Consider the following 17,111-nt stretch of genomic DNA (forward strand, 5'->3'; position numbering starts at 1 on the left):
CAAAAATCTTGGAAGCAGTTGTTATTACCTTTTCAATTTCACAAAATGAAATTGAGATACAAAATATTAAAAATGACCTGCCCCAGATCAAATACCCAGTAAATGGCACAGCTGGGGAAATGAGCCAAGTCAAGTCTATTTGCTGTAATCCCCCTTAATTCTCAGAATTAAGGAAGTAATGGCATCAGGAAATGTTGACTCTTGAAATATACTAAACTAAATTATTTATTACTACTCAAGAAGGACAATTCTATCAAGTGAGTTTCATTCATTCTTATCCTTTCTTTCATCCCATCATGTTCTATCTGCTTGTAGAAGCCAGAGCTGGAAAGTCCTTCTGGACTTTTCCTTCTTTCTAACCCCAGACATCAGTCACCAAATTTTGTTGACGCAACCTCCTAAATATCTCTTAAATCTACCCACTTTCCTCCTTCCTCCCTTTCACTACCCTAATTCTAACCACCATCATCTCTCATCTCTGGCCTGCGGCAGCCTCCTAACTGAGCTGCCCGTAGCCAGCCTTGCTTTTCCATCCATTTTCCATCCAGCATCTTAATAAAATCTAAATCTAACCACAGAACTTCTTTTCTCAAATCCCTCCGGCATTTGCCATCGCTATAAGAATAAAGTCCAAAATCTTTAACTTGACTCTCAAGAGAACTTCATGATCTAGCTCCTGAAGATCTCTCCAGCTTTGAAAGATGTTGACTTTCTTCTCCAACCACAGTGGACTTTGCCCAGTGCCTCGAACCTGCTCCCTCCCACCTCTAGTGCCTTCTCTCCTCCACCTCTTGCACCCCTTCATCTGGCCAACTCTGTATCCTAACTCTTCTTCCAGGAAGCCTTCCTTGACCACCACCTCTCAGACTATGTTAAGTGTTCTGTCCATGCTCCCATTAGCACCCTGTATTTCCACTTTGTTCTACTCACTATACTTGTCACTAATATCTCTCTCTACTCCCTGCTTCACCCCTGGCTTGGGAGATCTGAGGGTAGGAATGCTGTCTGTATTGTCTATTCTTACTTCCCAGTGCCAAGCTCCTTGCCGACCCAGCTGGGAGCTATGTAAGGGTTAATGAACGAATAGGTGATGTGAATGAAAGAAAAAAAAGGAAAGAAGAGAGGAAGGGAAGGAGAGAAAAGGGGAAAGAAAAAGAAAGTAAAAGAGGGTAAGTTTTATCAGGGGTAGAAAATATGTGCCATCTTCTTGTAATGACTCTTAAGAACTGTTTCAGAGACCACTGGTAATATGTTTCCTTTTTATAGTAATGAGGCCACCCTCTTGGTCATGATTATGTTCACATATCTGGGCTGAGATACTTCACTTTCCTCGAGGTGTCATCTAAAAGTAAGAGAAGCACCATGCCCTTTACGTGGATTATCCCATCAAATGTTTTCCCATTCACTTAGCCCACGTAACTTATTGCTTCTGCTTGACAGGTAAGGAGTCTGAGGCTAATAAATGGTAGAGGAGGGTCACAAACCCTTGTCTTTCCAGCTTCAACGCACATGCCTTCAACCCCTACATGACACTTAAGGTGATGTGGTGTGTCTGTCAAGAGTGGGGGCAAAGGTACATCTGTGAGGATTTTTGTGCCACTGAGGGGGTCCGTGGATGGAAAGAACTTAAGAAACTTCACCCCAAACCCTGGAATTTTCTGTCTGTGGGATGGATATAGTGCTGTACAGCCAGCTGCACTAGTTCATAGAAATGAGCTTTGCAAAATGAAGATGAAATGAAGTTTTCATAATTCCCCAGATCTATTCCGACATAGGGATGACAGCCCTGTAGCTCTCTCCTGCTGATGGACTGGACCAGTAATACCCCCACCCCACCCTAGTGGTATTGACTCATCACCAGCTTGCAGTGTCTGAGTTTCTGGCTGCTTCTGTTGAGTACGTTCCAACACACCAAATTCTGTTCTCTCAGGATTCTGAGGAGGAGCCGGTGACAGGCTCCCATTCCACTGGAAAGCAGGACCAATCTGTGTGTCCACAGCTCTTACCTGGTCCTTCTGCACAAAGCACTTGAAGCAACATATGTCCATTGGACACTACAGACGGCCAGTAGGATAATGGCTGCTTGCGTTTTAATTATTAGTAACAGGAGTGGGGAGAGTATCCATTTATTGAGCACTTAACCATTGCATATGGTGCATACTAAGAACTCAGAAAATACTAATTATTATCTCATTCCATCCTCACACACACACCTGAGGAGATGCTATTATCATTCCCACTTTATAGATGCAAAAACTATGACTCAGAGACGCTAAGTGACTTGACCACCATCACAAAGCCACATGGAGAAGCTAGGGTTCAAATCCAAGATAGTCTGACTTCAAAGACCTTGTTCTTTTTTTAAAGGTGATACAAAAACATAGTACAAAATAAATGAACAATATGAAAGAATATGTAATAAAAGTGAGCTTCCTCCTCCAACCCCACCCTTAGCCTCCCAGTCCCCTTTCCCAGAAGCAACTTCTGTTACCAATATCTTGGGTGTTTTTCCAAAGATATTCAGTGGATCTCCAAGCTTCCATGGAAGTATAAACGAATACATACAATGGGTCTGCAAATATATTTATATATTGGTGTTCTCCACCTTGCTTTTTAAAATTAACAATGTGTCTTAAAAGATCATTCCCCATTGGTCCTTTTAGATCTAATCCCCCCCCCCATTTAATGACTGCACTGTATCCCATTGCATGGATGTGCCATAGTTTATGTAGCAGTTCTCTATTAAAGGATACTCAGATTTTCTTAATCTCTTGATATTCTGAACAACCTGCAAGGAAGAGTGTGTGTGTGTGTGTGTGTGTGTGTGTGTGTGTGTGTGTGTGTGTAAGAATGTTTTTCCAGTTTATCTGTAGGGGAAAGTCCTAAAAATTGAATTGCCAGGTCAAAGATCTGTGCAGGGCTTCCCTGGTGGCGCAGTGGTTGAGAGTCTGCCTGCTGATGCAGGGGACACGGGTTCGTGCCCCGGTCCGGGAAGATCCCACATGCCGTGGAGCGGCTGGACCCGTGAGCCGTGGCCGCTGGACCTGCGCGTCCGGAGCCTGTGCTCTGCAACGGGAGAGGCCACAACAGTGAGAGGCCCGCGTACCGCAAAAAAATTAAAAAAAAACTGTGCATTTTCAATTTTGATGTGGATATTGTCAAACTGCCATTCAAAGAGGCTGTACAAAGCAGCGATCGAGGAGAGTGGGGATTTCCCAAAGCCTCCTCTCAGGGTGTACTGTCAAACGCTGAACAGTCCTTCATCCTCGCCCTCCTGACTCTGATGCTCCTTCCTGCCCCTGAGGTGTGGGTATTATTAGATCTGGGAAGATCGCGGACAAACTATAGCCATGAAACTGGGGGAATTATGTGGCTGGGGAGACCTCCCTGACAGCAGGGCGCCCGTGTCTCTGGGATCCCCAAGACACAGAGCGCCAACTTAACCCCCTGGCTTAGAGAGGTTGGCAGGTTTGTAGCTGTGATTTGCTGGAGTGGGAGAAAGCACGTCAGTTTGATTCCCAGGTGGCGCTCTCTCTGGGGAAAGACTGCAAATTAGCAGTTCTGGGGATGTAAGGAAGTTGGTTGTTTTGCTGTGTTTTGTTGTTTGGTTTTTTTTAAAGAGCACAGTTGGGTTACAGTTTTGGTCTTTTGTTTTTATTGGGGGTGGTGATATTTTGGTTTTTAAGACACGGAGGGCTTGGGATTTGTTTTTAAATGAGATTGGAGGGAGATGGGAAACAGGGTCGTGACTCCATTATAGATTTTGTGGGTGTTCGAACTGAAAACAGCCAGGAGTTCTTCACAGGCTGGATGTTGTTTTCTTTAATATTTAGTGGTAATACACATTAAAATGGTAATACCTGTGATTTTAAAATAATAATTTAAATGATATTCAAATAGGGAAAAAAGGTAGTGCAAAGTCTGTCTCCGTCCGACTACTGATGTCCAATATTCCTCCTAAGATGCAGCCAGTGCTAGTTCCTTCCAGAATATTCTCTACATTTACGTGTGCAGAATGTATGCATTTGCACCTTTCTTTTTTCACCTAATGATATATCTTGGAGCTCATTTCCTACCTGTAAATAGAGATCTGCATCATTTTTTAAATGAAACATTCACTATACAGGTGGGTCAGATTTCAAACGACATTTGAACAGCAAGATGTTGGATCCTGGACTATTAGCCTAGGTGATCCCCTACTATGACCTCTCTCTTCACATGGTTTGAGGCGGGTCTTCTCTCTCCCCCACTCCTACCCCCATCACACCTAAAATTCCCAGTGGTCAACCTCAAAAAGTGCTGAGATGTTTGCTCACTGTCTGTGTCATTTTTCTGGCTTCTTTAGAAAGCAGGGGTATCTTCTGCCTGCCTAGGTTATTAGTAGATGCTCGAGGGGGCCTCAGGGACAGTGGGGTGGCAGGGAGGAGCTCTGGTCCAGGAGGCACGACAGTCAGACTCGAGACCTCCATTGCCCAATGGCAGTGCAGTGTGAGCACGTGTGTGGTTTTTAACTGTATAGTAGTTGCATTTAAAAGCATCAAAAGCAACAGGTGAAATTAATTTTCATAATTGTGCTTAATCCAGTATACAGAAAACATGATCCTTTCAACATGTAGTCAACATTGGAAATTATTGAGATATCTGACATTCTTTTTTTCCTCCTAGTCTTTGAGACCCCATGTAGATTTCACTCTTTTTAAAATTTATTTATTTTTGGCTGTGTTGGGTCTTTGTTGTGGCGCGTGGGCTTTCTCTAGTGGCGGCGAGCGGGGGCTACTCTTCGTTGCAGTGCGTGGGCTTCTCATTGTGGTGGCTTCTCTTGTTGTAGAGCACAGGCTCTAGGCGCACGGGCTTCAGTAGTTGTGGCATGCAGGCTCAGTAGTTGTGGCTCGCGGGCTCTAGAGCTCAGGCTCAGTAGTTGCGGCACATGGGCTCTGTTGCTCCGCGGCATGTGGGATCTTCCCGGACCAGGGCTCAAAGCCGTGTCCCCTGCATTGGCAGGCGGATTCTTAACCACTGCACCACCAGGGAAGTCGAGATTTCACTCTTATGTCACATCTCAAGGAACCAGTCACAATTCAGGGGCTCCATGGCCACATGTGGCTAGTGGCTGCCCTATTGGACAGACAGCTCTAGACACCCCCAGCTCTGGCTGATCCACGTTGAATGAGCACCCTCCCCCTCGCTTCTCCAGGCCTCTGTTTCCTTATTTTTGAGTAGGGGAGCTGGGCAATCTTTTGGATTTTAATGGCTGCTCATCGTCCTAACATGGACCGACTTTCAGTGCTAAGAATGAAAAGCCATGGGCAAGCCAGGACAAGCGGTTCTCCCTATTGTAGCTCAATGTCCACATCTGTAAAATGGGGATGATTGAACGTGATGAGTCAGGGTGAGGATGACAAGTAGGGCAGCTGATACAGATGTGTTTTGGGGCAAGCATCATCTTAGGGGATCGTCTTTAGGGTTAGGATCAACCCTGGTGAGTGCCCAGCACCCACTCGCTTAGAGCCAGGGCTGCCCTCTAGTTTACTCCTCTGAACGTCAGTCACCTTGTGCTTCTGTAAAGTGGGGATAAAAATGACATGTGCTTTACAGAGTCGCTGTCAGGATGAAATAAGACACCCGTGCAGAGGGCTCAGCGCTGTGCTTAGCACACAGTAAACTCTCCATCACTAGAAACTGCTACTGTTACCATCCCTCCAGGTGCAGACATGGACCCAGGATGGGGAGTGCCATACCCAAGGTCACACAGCGAGACGGTAGTAGCAGATGCCGGTCTATTGTGGCTCCCTCCTCCCTGGCAGGCATCCCCAAAAGTCAGCCGTGAATTTCTTCGCAGCAAGATAAATGAAATAAATACACCTGAAACCACTGAACTACTCCAGTGAGGCCTGGGTCCAAGTACTGTTTCCATGGTATGTGCTGTGCATGTGATGTGATGTGTTTAAAATCACGGCTCCAAAGGTCTGAGCTAGGTTGGCGGGATACCCAGTACCCGTCTTCCTGTATCCAGTGCCTCATACCATGACTGGCGTGAGATTCCTCTGTGTGCTTTCAAGCATAGGGCCCCCTTCTAGATGGCACGTGACGTACATTTGGAGAGGCTGTGACGGAGGAGAACGTGCACTGAATTAACAACCAGGAAACCCGAATCGCTACATATTATGTAACAACGACAGGAAGCCACTTCTTCTGAGCACTTGCTCTGTGAAGTTGCTGAAACCCTTGCACTTACTATTTTATTGAATCCTCCCGGTTACCCAGGGAGGGAGGAATTACTTGACCCATTTTACAGATAAGGAAGCAGAGGTTCAGAGAAAATAAAGAACTCACCCAGAAACACACAGATAGAGCCAGAAAGGACCTTAAAAATCTTCCCTGTGGCAGAAGGGGGGACAACCATCCCGGGTGGCCCAGGATTGAGGCGGCTCCTGGATACTGGACATTTGCAAAGAAGGGCAAGAGGCTCTCCTTCCAGCAACGCAGTGTATTCTTTGGGGATATCGAACCTGATCACGGTCAGCATGAGGATGAACATATGGCAGCAGAGGAAAGGTTCAGAAGCCACTTGTTTAGGCAGAGAGCTTGTTCAACCACACCCTGTCTCTCAGCAGACGCTGAATATCACTGCCTCTCCTAAGCCCTGCCTCTCTCCAGTTCCTTCCAAAGATCAAGCTGTCTTTCTAGGGCCAAAGTCTGAGAAACAGCACTTCAGTTTCCCAAGCACCAGCCAACAGCCTCCTCTGATTTAGAAAGCAGCTGAGAAAGAGAGAGGAAAAGCTGGGCGTGGCCAGGGAGGTTTGTGGGTTGCTTTATTTCTTTTTTCTTTTTTGTTTTTAAATTAATTAATTTATTTTTGGCCACACTGGGTCTTCGTTGCTGCGCGCGGGCTTTCTCTAGTTGCAGCGAGCAGGGACTACTCTTCGTTGCGGTGCGCGGGCTTCTCATTGCGGTCGCTTCCCTAGTTGTGGAGCACGGGCTCTAAGTGCACAGGCTCAGTTGTGGCTCATGGGCCTAGTTGCTCCGCAGCGTGTGGGATCTTCCCGGACCAGAGCTGGAACCCGTGTCCCTTGCATTGGCAGGCAGATTCTTAACCACTGCACCACCAGGGAAGTCCCTATGTCTTTTTTCTTAAGCCAAGTCCTGGCTCTGTCTTTTGGTAAATTCTGGCCAAGCCAGTGTGGGGAAGAAGAGAACTGGGGGGCCCCGCCTCCCCAAGAGCTCACCTTCAATTCCCTTCTTGAATTAAAGAACGGAGCCCAAATGCCAAACTTGGACACTCAGGAGAGATCTGGAGGTCCCAGCTGTCTCTGCCTGCAACTAAACAATGAGCATCCTGGGTTTGGTACCCAGAAAAATGGGGCTCCGGGAGAGTTAAGGAAGCAAAAGCCAGGGCGGGGGCTGGGGCCCAGGTAGGGAGGTGGACCAGTCCTCCCCAGCGAGGAATGACATAGCGGTTCTGGATGGTTTTCTCTGCAAACCAGAACCCCGGCAGCAAGGTGCTGAAAGACACTCCGCCTGTCAACACATGGGCCGCACACGCTCACACACACGGCAGAGAAATGACACAGCACGAGGGCGATGCATGAATATACAAAGAGAGAAACACACACACACGGCGACACCAGATGGAGGAGGCAGCCGGGCTGGGTCTGGGTGTTCATGATCTGCTCACCCACAGAGAGGGGCTGGCGGAGTTGCATAACGCAAGCTGCAAAAGGGGCAGGTTGAACTTGCTAACCACCACCCACCTTAAGGGAGATCCAGGAGGCAGTGCCTCCTTCTCAGGGTGGCATCTGCACCCACCCCCTACTCTCAGAGGCAGCAGGAGTTTATCAGCTGCCCTAGCCCTGTGGTGACCCCGGGAAGTCGCTAAAAGGAAAACAAGGGAGTGTCACTTTGGTATAGTGGCAGATGGGGGCTCCCTCCTTGTGCGAAGGAATTTTGAGGATGCTGGCAGCAAGGGCTGCCAGGGTAGAGAGGAGACTGGGGCTCGGGCTGGGGGACAGGAAATGAGATGGAGGGATTCTCTTCCACCCCTACCCCCCGACCCCACCCACAAACCACAGATCACCTGCCCCCCCCAAGACGCGTAAGACACGCTTCCACAGCTGCCCGCTGTGCACGTGCCACAGGTACACACACCTCACCTGGGCCACAGCATCTCCAGCTGGCCTCCCTATGGGCCTTTGGTATCCCATTTACTTCTCTGAGCCTGGGGGAGCTGGTGGGAGTTGCAAAAATCACTAGATTATAAACTTTTTTAAACTAGAGTATAAACTTAAAAGCTCATGCTCAAGAGTGGAGCAGATTTGAGTTCAAATCCTCCCTTCACCGTCATTCTCCACATGACCTTGGACAAGTCACTGAACCTGCCCAAGTTTCAGTCTTCTCGTCGGTTGAAGGGTTACTGTGAAAATCAAAGGAGAAAAGAAATTAAGAATGTACGTGCTCAGCAAGTGCCCACTGTCTTTAGTCTTTGGGGCTTTTTCTTCTTCATTCCACAAACATTCGTTGAGCACCAGCTGTGTATTTATCTAACAGTCCACGCTTCCTAATGTTTCTCCGTTAGGATTTCAGACAGTCTGTGGTACAGAAATGCTCTCCAGAGTTTGGTGTGGACCCCTGTCTTTGGTATTTATTATACCAATTTTGGCTTATCACGGTATGGAATGTGGCCACGTCTGTCCTTTTGAACCTGGATTGTCAATAATTACAAAAATGGTCATAAAGTCCAGTTGACATCCCTCATCGGTGGTTGCATAGAAGGTGGCGTCGTTCCCTGTCCCGTGGGTTTGTTGTGTGCGGGCTTTGGGAGCAGCCAGAATGGAGAGCCCAGTGATCCCTGTCGGCCGAGCTCCTGACCTGAGGATGGAAAACGCTGCAAAACTCGGAGAGCCAAAGGCTGCGTGACAGGTTGGAGTGGTGACTTCTTGCGGTGGGAAAGAGATAAGAGAGGTCTTCTGGTTCTTGCCATTTGATTTCTGGGGCTGTCAGTGGTTTCCCCCAAGGAGCCCCTCGGTCTCATAGGGCTTCAATCCTGAGGTTGAAACCAGGCAATATGCAGCTACCTGCAAAGGTATGCCCCTCGAGGAAGAAGGATTTCATTTCTAGGTTGGCTTCAGAACTCCAGAGCATCTTATGGCTAGACTTCTCAGTTGGCTGCATTTCCCATGTTAGTTTTGAAGGCGGTGTTGGACACTCCACATGCATCTCTCTCTTATAATTCTTTTCTTCCCCTCCCTTTTTCCTCTTCTTGACCTCAGGAGGCCCCAGATTGGATCTGCATCTGACGGGATGGCGATGCCCAGAGGATAGTGCCCGCTAGCATGCGTCACCTCTAGACACATCCACCAGACACGTTTGCTCCCCGGTCTGCCTGACCTGTTGCTTAGGGACACGTCCCGCTGCTTCCCCTGACGTCTGCCTGATCAACCATCGCTTCCTTAGAGAATAAGGAAGGAGGCAGACACAGGAAATCATGCCACCGACGGCCCAACGACAATGAGTGAGTGACGCTGAGTTGACGTCAAAGGCAGAGAAAACCAAGACCGAGAGCAGCTCGCTCTCCAGACTCGCCTTGGCCCCCTGCAGCACCGGCCCCCCGCTCCTCCTCTCGTCACAGCCAGAAGCCTGGCCGCTCCCGGCGACATCGTCTCGGCTTGACACATTTTGAGGTCTTCCGACCCTTGGACACTAGACACCATGGAGAATCACATGTTCAGCGTTAAGCAGATCCAACCCAATGTCATTTCTGTCCGCCTCTTCAAGCGCAAAGTGGGGGGCCTGGGGTTCCTGGTGAAGGAGAGGGTGAGCAAGCCACCTGTGATCATCTCCGACCTGATTCGAGGGGGCGCCGCGGAGCAGAGCGGCCTCATCCAGGCCGGGGACATCATTCTTGCCGTCAACGGCCAGCCCTTGGTGGACCTGAGCTATGACAGCGCCCTGGAGGTGCTCAGAGGTATTGCCTCCGAGACCCATGTGGTCCTCATTCTGAGGGGTCCCGAGGGCTTCACCACGCACCTGGAGACCACTTTCACTGGGGACGGGACCCCCAAGACCATCCGGGTGACACGGCCCCTGGGTCCGCCAACCACAGCCGTCGATCTGTCCCACCAGTCGTCAGCCAGCAAAGAGCAGACCCTGGCAGTGGACGGGGCCACGGGTCCTGGCAATGGGCCGCAGCACGTGCCAGACCAGGGGCAGGAAGCTGGCTTGCTCTCCCACACCAATGGCCTGGCTCCCAGGCCCCCAAGCCAGGACCCTGCCAAGAAAAGTTCTGGGGAGAGCAATAAACTGCTCAAAGAGATAGAGCCTGTGCTGAATCTTCTCACCAGTGGGGGCAAAGGGATCAATGGAGGGGGACCTGCCAAAGCGGAGACAAAGGACGCAGAAATCCAGGTGGACAGGTAAGCTCCACAGGTGCGTGTGTGTGTACGTGTGTTGTACGCGAGCATGTATTGCGACTGTCTCGCAGCCCGGCAGCTAACCTGAGTGTCTCAGTCTTCTGCACACGTACATCCACTCAACCACACTTGCCTCTTGTCCTGAAAATTGCTGTTGCAGGAATGCAGTGGGCGTAACGTCTAGCACGTATCTCTTGCCGTGAAACCCAGAGTTCATAATCCTGGTAGCTGAGGTCCTGTCTTCCAGCAACCCCACAAGGTGGGGATTTTTGCAATCCACATTTCACGAGTGGGAAGACAGAGGGTCAGAGAGGAGGGGCCTTTTCCGAGGTCACCCAGTGATGACAGGCACGTGTACATGGCAGGCTTGGGCGTGGGTGGATGCCGAGGATCTGGGGAGGGAGAGGAAGCGCAGAGAGCTGAGAGCTGGGTAACCCTCAGTCCAGACTAGCTCTCTCCTGGTGATGGCCAGTCCAGTGCAAGGAAGCTTCGCAAAGGAGGAAATGGAGGCAAAGTAGAGAATTGGCCCTGACGCCCCCCAAACACTGGAATTGCTCAGGTTATATGGGAGCCAAGGCTAGCACTTGAAGAGCTGGGTACCAGCCCCTCTGTATTTGCCAGATTGGCATTTTCTGAGTCTCTGGGGAAGGAGAGCTGGCAACACAGTGGGTGATTCTAGCTCCTTCTCTGGCGAGGTGTCAGCAGCTGGACCAGGTGGTCGGGAACTAGTCAGGAGAGAGAGAAAAGTTTCTCTCCGCCTTCTTCCACTCCCATCTAAGGTCTAGCACTGACCCTACAGCCCGCGGTGTTACTAGGCAGACCCTTCTTACTTACAGAGGGAGGCTCAGGTCTGAGCCCCCGAGAAATCCAGGCTGAGATTTCCCAGCTCCCTCCTCAAGGACCCCTGAGTGTCCCAAGAGCATTTAGAGGTCACCAGGAAGTCCCTTGGGGGCCTGGATTAAAGTAGCTCCCCAAGCCCCTGAATGTATTCGTTTAACAAATGTTTGTTGAGGACCTACTGTGTGCCACACTGTTCTGGCACTGGGATAGAGCAACGAATAGACAAGTCCTCTGACCTTGAGAGTGAATGAAATTGACAAAACCCCTGACCTTTGGAAGCTTACAGTACAGTGGGGAAGATGAAGATGTAAACTACGTAGACCGTTCGTCATACGTGCTAAGTAGATAAATAGAGCGGGGAAGGGGTTAGGAAGTGTTGGGGAGGGTGACATTTCAGATCGGAAGCTGGTGGGTCTCACTAGGAAGGCACCATGGGAGGACCCAGAGGAAGGGGGAGAGGGGAGGCTTGCAGCTTCATGGGGGAGGGGTGTTCCAGGCAGAGGAAGCGGCAGGTGCCAAGGTCCTGTGGTCAGGTGTGCCTGGCACATTTGGGGAACTGCATGGGATCCAGTCCTCCTTCCTGGTGGGGTGGCCCCCAAACTACCCATTGGTGGGCGCCTCAGTCCATGGAGCCCACCCCGGCCACCATTGCATCCTGGGGCTTTTCCAGCATCTGAAACCAGGGCAAAAACTGAACCAGTGCCAGCAGGACCCCAAGTAGGAAGGTGGAGGCTCTGTCAGAAGGCTTGGGCAGAGGGGAGACAAAGGGCGCCCTCCCAGCCACCCCTTCACGCTCCTGTGAGTCCCCTGCACACACCCTGGAGCCTTTCCCACACCTTGGGTCCTGTCTCCACAAGAGAGAGCGCGTCTTGGGCCCAAAACACAGGCCACGGTGTGGGCAGAGTTGGGAGCCCCCAGTGCCCTGCTGTCCATTTCCAGAGCTGGGGGCCAGGATCAGTCCTCAGGGTTCTCCTGGCGGCAGGGACCCGGTGCCTGATTCTCCCTCAACTAGGGAGGTCCCCCAGGCTAGAATCCAGCCCTCAGAGCAGCCACCTCCCAGGGGTCCCTACAGCAACACACCCAGTGGAGATGACGTGTTGAGCCTTGAGATAGCTTCTGGGCAGCCAGCAGGCCCCCCAAGTCTCGCTCCGTGGACTTAAATTCTAAGGCAGCTGTATGGTCCAGAAGCAATCACTGGCCTTGTTTTCCAGGAGGCATTGGAAGTGTCTGTCCTCAGAGGCTCCTGGGCACGGCCTTGCCCCCCTAATCCTATACATGCCCCCCATCCTCAGCACCACCTCTCCCAGGAGGGGCAGCAGGGCAGTGAGTGGGGCCATCACACCGCGTGGGGCAGCTGAGCCCCTGTACTAATGTCCCATGTACTTGGTTCTGATTCTCAGCTGGGCACAGGGTGGGCGTGAGGTGTGAGCCTCAGAAACCCCGGGGGCTCTGTTTCAGTCCCACCCTGACCCCGGGAGCCTGAATCACCAGGTATGATGTGGAGAAGTCCCTCCTATCACTGGGAGCTGGGCCCTCCATCCGAGGAGCCAACGTGACCCCCTCTCCCAGCTGACAATCCGAAGACAGGACTGTCGGCTGGAAGAGGCCGGAGACAGGACACCAGACTGAGATGAGATCATCGAGTGTAATGAACTTTAATGGGAGCCCTCTTTGTAGCCAAGTCCCAAGGGGCTTCTCCAAACACCATCTCAGGGAAGCAGCCTTGTGTCCCCAAGAATGAGGGAGGGACACGGCGGTCTGTTGCGGGGCCCCGCTCCCGCCAGACCCATCTTACAACCTCAGGAGGTTACATCTGAGCTCTCAGCTGCCCTCGTCCATTCAGGGTCCTCCATCCAGGGAGCCCACATCAGTCTCACGTGCAGTGTGATTGACCAAAAGTAGTCGAAAAAACTGCTTTGGTGGAGGTATGATTTGGGAGAAAGTGACCCAGGGCAAGCATATGCCTCCACGAAACCCACCAAGACGAGTGGTTCTAAGGTTGGGTAATACACTGTAATAGCATGTGTTCCCCCAGCTCAGTGGCCAGATGCGAAGCTCCCCCGCCTTTTTTTAACAAATATTTTTAAATGTCCCCTTCACTAACCAGAAGCTCATTCATGGAGCACAATACCTACCCGCACTTTACATTTTGTAAATCAATATAACGCCCTAACTATAAAATAAAGGAGATAGAGCATCAAAGTCATTTATAATAAAAGAGCCTATAATTTAATATCTCAGTGCACAGGCATGGCTCCACCGGAGTGTCACGTGTTTGCACCTAAAGATAGACTTGCTGCAAACACGACGGCGTCAGATGCAGACTGACACAGGTGTGTTGTGCTGGCAACTCAAATGCCACCTACAGCGTCACCTTGGTGATGTGACTTTTCCAAAATGGTAAATGATTCCTGATAAAACGATGTCCTGTCTTTCTTTGATTTACCCAACAGTTGCGTGCATGGAAAGTTCAGTATAATTTAAAGCCAAATTTATACATAAGCCCAAATTGAGATCTTGGCTGAGAAATTTAAGCATGCTTTTTTATCTTAGTGGGTGTCCAAAGTTTGTGTGGCAGTCTGGATCCTTCTTCCTTGAGTGGGTTTGTCGCTGGTATTGCAGGAGGCCCCTCGCCCCCCCCCATGCCACCTCCCTCCCGCTGTGATGCCAGGAGCACTTGCCATCACCGTTAACGACCACAAAAGCGCTCCCGCAAGTTGCCAAATTGTCTGCTCACGACTGAAATAAGTGTCTCGTTACGAATCAGTGGCCCAGTCCCCCCAGGGGCCTCTCCATCCAGGCTGCTTTTCGGGGTGGGGTCAGACTGGCATCCCAGATGTTAGATGACAATGAGGCCAGCTGCCTGCCAGGCCCAGAGCCCCACATCCAGGTCACACTCAGTGTCCGCGGCTTCTGGGTCTGAGCAGAGGCTGGGCCATCACTGGTTCTCAGCAGCGACCTTGACTCTTCCACCCTCTTGGCCTCATTTTCTTCCTCCGTCCTTCTTTCCTCTTGGCTGTGGACTGATTCCCCTGCTCTGTCTAATCCCTTTCCCTCATGGGGCACCCCTAATCCTGTTGTTTGGCGTACTGACCCTTATTTATGGAGAGAAGTGATATTTACTTTAGACACAGTCTCATTCCTTCATCCCAGGGGGAGGTGGCCCTGGCAGGCGGTGGCAGCAGGTGAGGGATGGTCAGGAAGGAAGGTGGTGTTCTGGGGACCTTCTGTGCTTGGGAGCGGTCACTTTAAAATGCTGCATGTCAGAGGATATCCAGGTTGCTCAGCTTGCTGCCCTGAAGGAGGGTTCTAAAGAGGCCAAGGTCTCCGGTCCAGCATCCATCTGGACTAGCTGGTCAGCCTCGCCCTGTGCTCTGATAACTTCTCATCCACTCACAGGGCCCTTGGTTACTTACAAGAGTACCTTCACAATAGTCAACTCTTCCGAGCTTGCATGAATTCAGCTCCCTAAGTAGCACCTGTAGTTTTAGCCCCCGTTTATATAAGAAGGAACTAAAGCTCAGAGAGGTGAAGCAACTTGCCCAGGGTCACACAGCACTGGCCACAGGGTTCTATCCAGGTTCTACCTAGACGTCTCACAGTGAGCGTCTACAGTTAAAGAGAAACCAGACAAGAGAGTGTGGCTGGAGGAACGGAAGTCAATTTCAACCCTATAGAATCAGCTTAATTGGGGGAGGTGGCCTCCTTCTATGACAAGCCTGAGTTTTATCGTCATCATGTTGGTCAGCCTCGGCTGAGCACTCCAGGTGGGGCTGGCCCCAGGCTATGGTCTTAACATCAAGTAATTCACTTTCTCTGCATAGCACCCCGATTTCCTGATAAGGAAACCAAGGCTCAGACAGGTGCAGTCACTTGTGCCAGGTCACACAGCCAGCCCATGGCAAAGCCAGAACTCGACCCTAAACCCATACTCTTGACCTCTACTAACTTTGTAGATTGCACTGTTGGCCACAGTGCCCTTGACCACTAGCCAGCAAATTTCTGAGGACATCAGAATATTTTCTTAGTCTGAAGGGGAAACTGAGGCCCTGAGGTTGTCATCTACTAAAGACAGCCCCCCTGGAGAACTGATCTCAGACCGACCAATGACAGCATTGATTCCAGGACTGTCTGCATTAGAGAATCTCCTCCTAGGCTGCATTTGACATGCCTCGTGGCTTTGAATCACTCTGGTGGCATTTTTCAACTAAGGCATTGACTCCGGTATCTTTGTCATCACGCTGAATCTGGGTTCAACTTTTCATTCTCACCCCGAACATTCGAGTGTGAGTGGCTTCCCCCAGTCCATCCTTTCCTGGGCGGGGGACCGAGGTCCTATTTATAGCAGTTATTGCTCTTGTTCTGTGCCCTCCTCCCATCTGTATCCCTGCCACCTGGCCCAGCGGGCACCCAGACCCTCATTCTGGGGCAGAGCTATGGAAACAAGCCCGCCCACCTCAAATTGCATGTAACCAGAGGGCTTCTCTCCATCTTTCAGTTGCTGGATATTTATGGAGCATCTATTCTGCCTCAGATACTGTCCTAAGAGCTGGGGATCCACTGATGATCCATTATAGAGTCATATCATAGGCAAGAAATGAATAATAAACAAATAGACACATGCAATCATTTTAGATAGTGATACATGATGTGAAGGAAGTAATACATTGACCTCAGGAGAAGCGGCTTGGGGTTGGGTAGCACATTAGATCGGAAGGTCAGGGAAGGCTTCTCTGAAGGCATTTATACCGAGGCCAGAAGGTGTGAACCATGTGAAATCTGGGGAAGTGTGTTCCTGGCAGAGGGTACAGCAGGAGCAAAGGTCCTGAGGCAGGGATGAGGTTGATATGTTCAAGGAACTGAAAGGAGGAGGCCTGTGGGGCTTGAGTTCAGCCAATAGGAGGAGAGTGGTAGGTGGTGAGGTTGGACACCTGGGCAGGGGCCATCAACCATCCCACCACCGGCCATCCCATGCCATCCCCGTCCCTGTCACCACCCACTCATTGTATCAGCCATCGTTCCTGTGGCTACTGTAACAAATGACCACAAACTTGGTGCCTTAAAACAACACATCTTTATTCTCTTACATTCTGGGGGTCTTAAGTCTAGAGGCTCTAGAGGAGATGATGTTTCCTGGCCTTTCCCAGGTTCTAGAGCTGTACCCCTTGCATCCCTTGGCTTATGGCCCCTTCCACCATCTTCAAAGCCAGCAGCACACCTACCATTTTGCTCCATGGTCACATGGCCTTCCTCTTCTGTGGTCAAGTCTCCCTCTCCTTCCTTCTATTTTTTTTTTTTTTTCTTTTCCTTGCGGTACACGGGCCTCTCACCACTGCGGCCTCTCCCACCACGGAGCACAGGCTCCGGACGCGCAGGCCCAGTGGCCATGGCCCACAGGCCCAGCTGCTCCGCGGCATGTGGGATCCTCCCAGACCGGGGCACGAACCCGTGTCCCCTGCATCAGCAGGCGGACTCTCAACCACTGCGCCACCAGGGAAGCCCTCTGCTTCCTCCTTATAAAGATAGTTGTAACAACTTTTAGGGCCCAACCAGATAATCCGGGATAACCTTCCTATTTTCAAGATCCTTAATTTAAGCACAGCTGCAAAGATGCTTTGTCCGTGCAAGGTAACATATATGGGTTCCAGGGACTAGAACTGGATATCTTTGGAGGCTGTTATTCAGCCTCCCATGTTCATCCACCAAGCCCCCTCCCCGAGCAGTGCTGTGGCCAGGCCCTGGACTGGCCGATAGCTGTCCCAGTCACCATCACCATCAAGTCTCACTGGACTGGGTTCAGTGGCCTTACTTCTAGATCCACCCACTGCCACTCCCCCCACCCCGCCCCCTTTGCCACTCACTAGC

At 50.7% G+C, this 17,111-nt stretch overlaps 1 protein-coding gene across 1 annotated transcript in view; it reads left to right on the plus strand.

Moving 5' to 3' along the window:
- NOS1 (nitric oxide synthase 1) overlaps window positions 1-17,111 on the plus strand; it is a 165,895-nt gene that overhangs the window by 68,779 nt on the left and 80,005 nt on the right. Inside the window, exon 2 of the mRNA XM_024758553.1 lies at window positions 9,267-10,409. Within this exon, the coding sequence (XP_024614321.1) occupies window positions 9,706-10,409 (704 nt within the window). The 5' untranslated portion in view covers window positions 9,267-9,705. The remainder of the gene's footprint in view (window positions 1-9,266; window positions 10,410-17,111) is intronic.

Source organism: Neophocaena asiaeorientalis, unplaced genomic scaffold, assembly GCF_003031525.2.
Source record: "Neophocaena asiaeorientalis asiaeorientalis breed wild unplaced genomic scaffold, Neophocaena_asiaeorientalis_V1.1 scaffold77, whole genome shotgun sequence".
Lineage (NCBI taxonomy): Eukaryota > Metazoa > Chordata > Mammalia > Artiodactyla > Phocoenidae > Neophocaena > Neophocaena asiaeorientalis.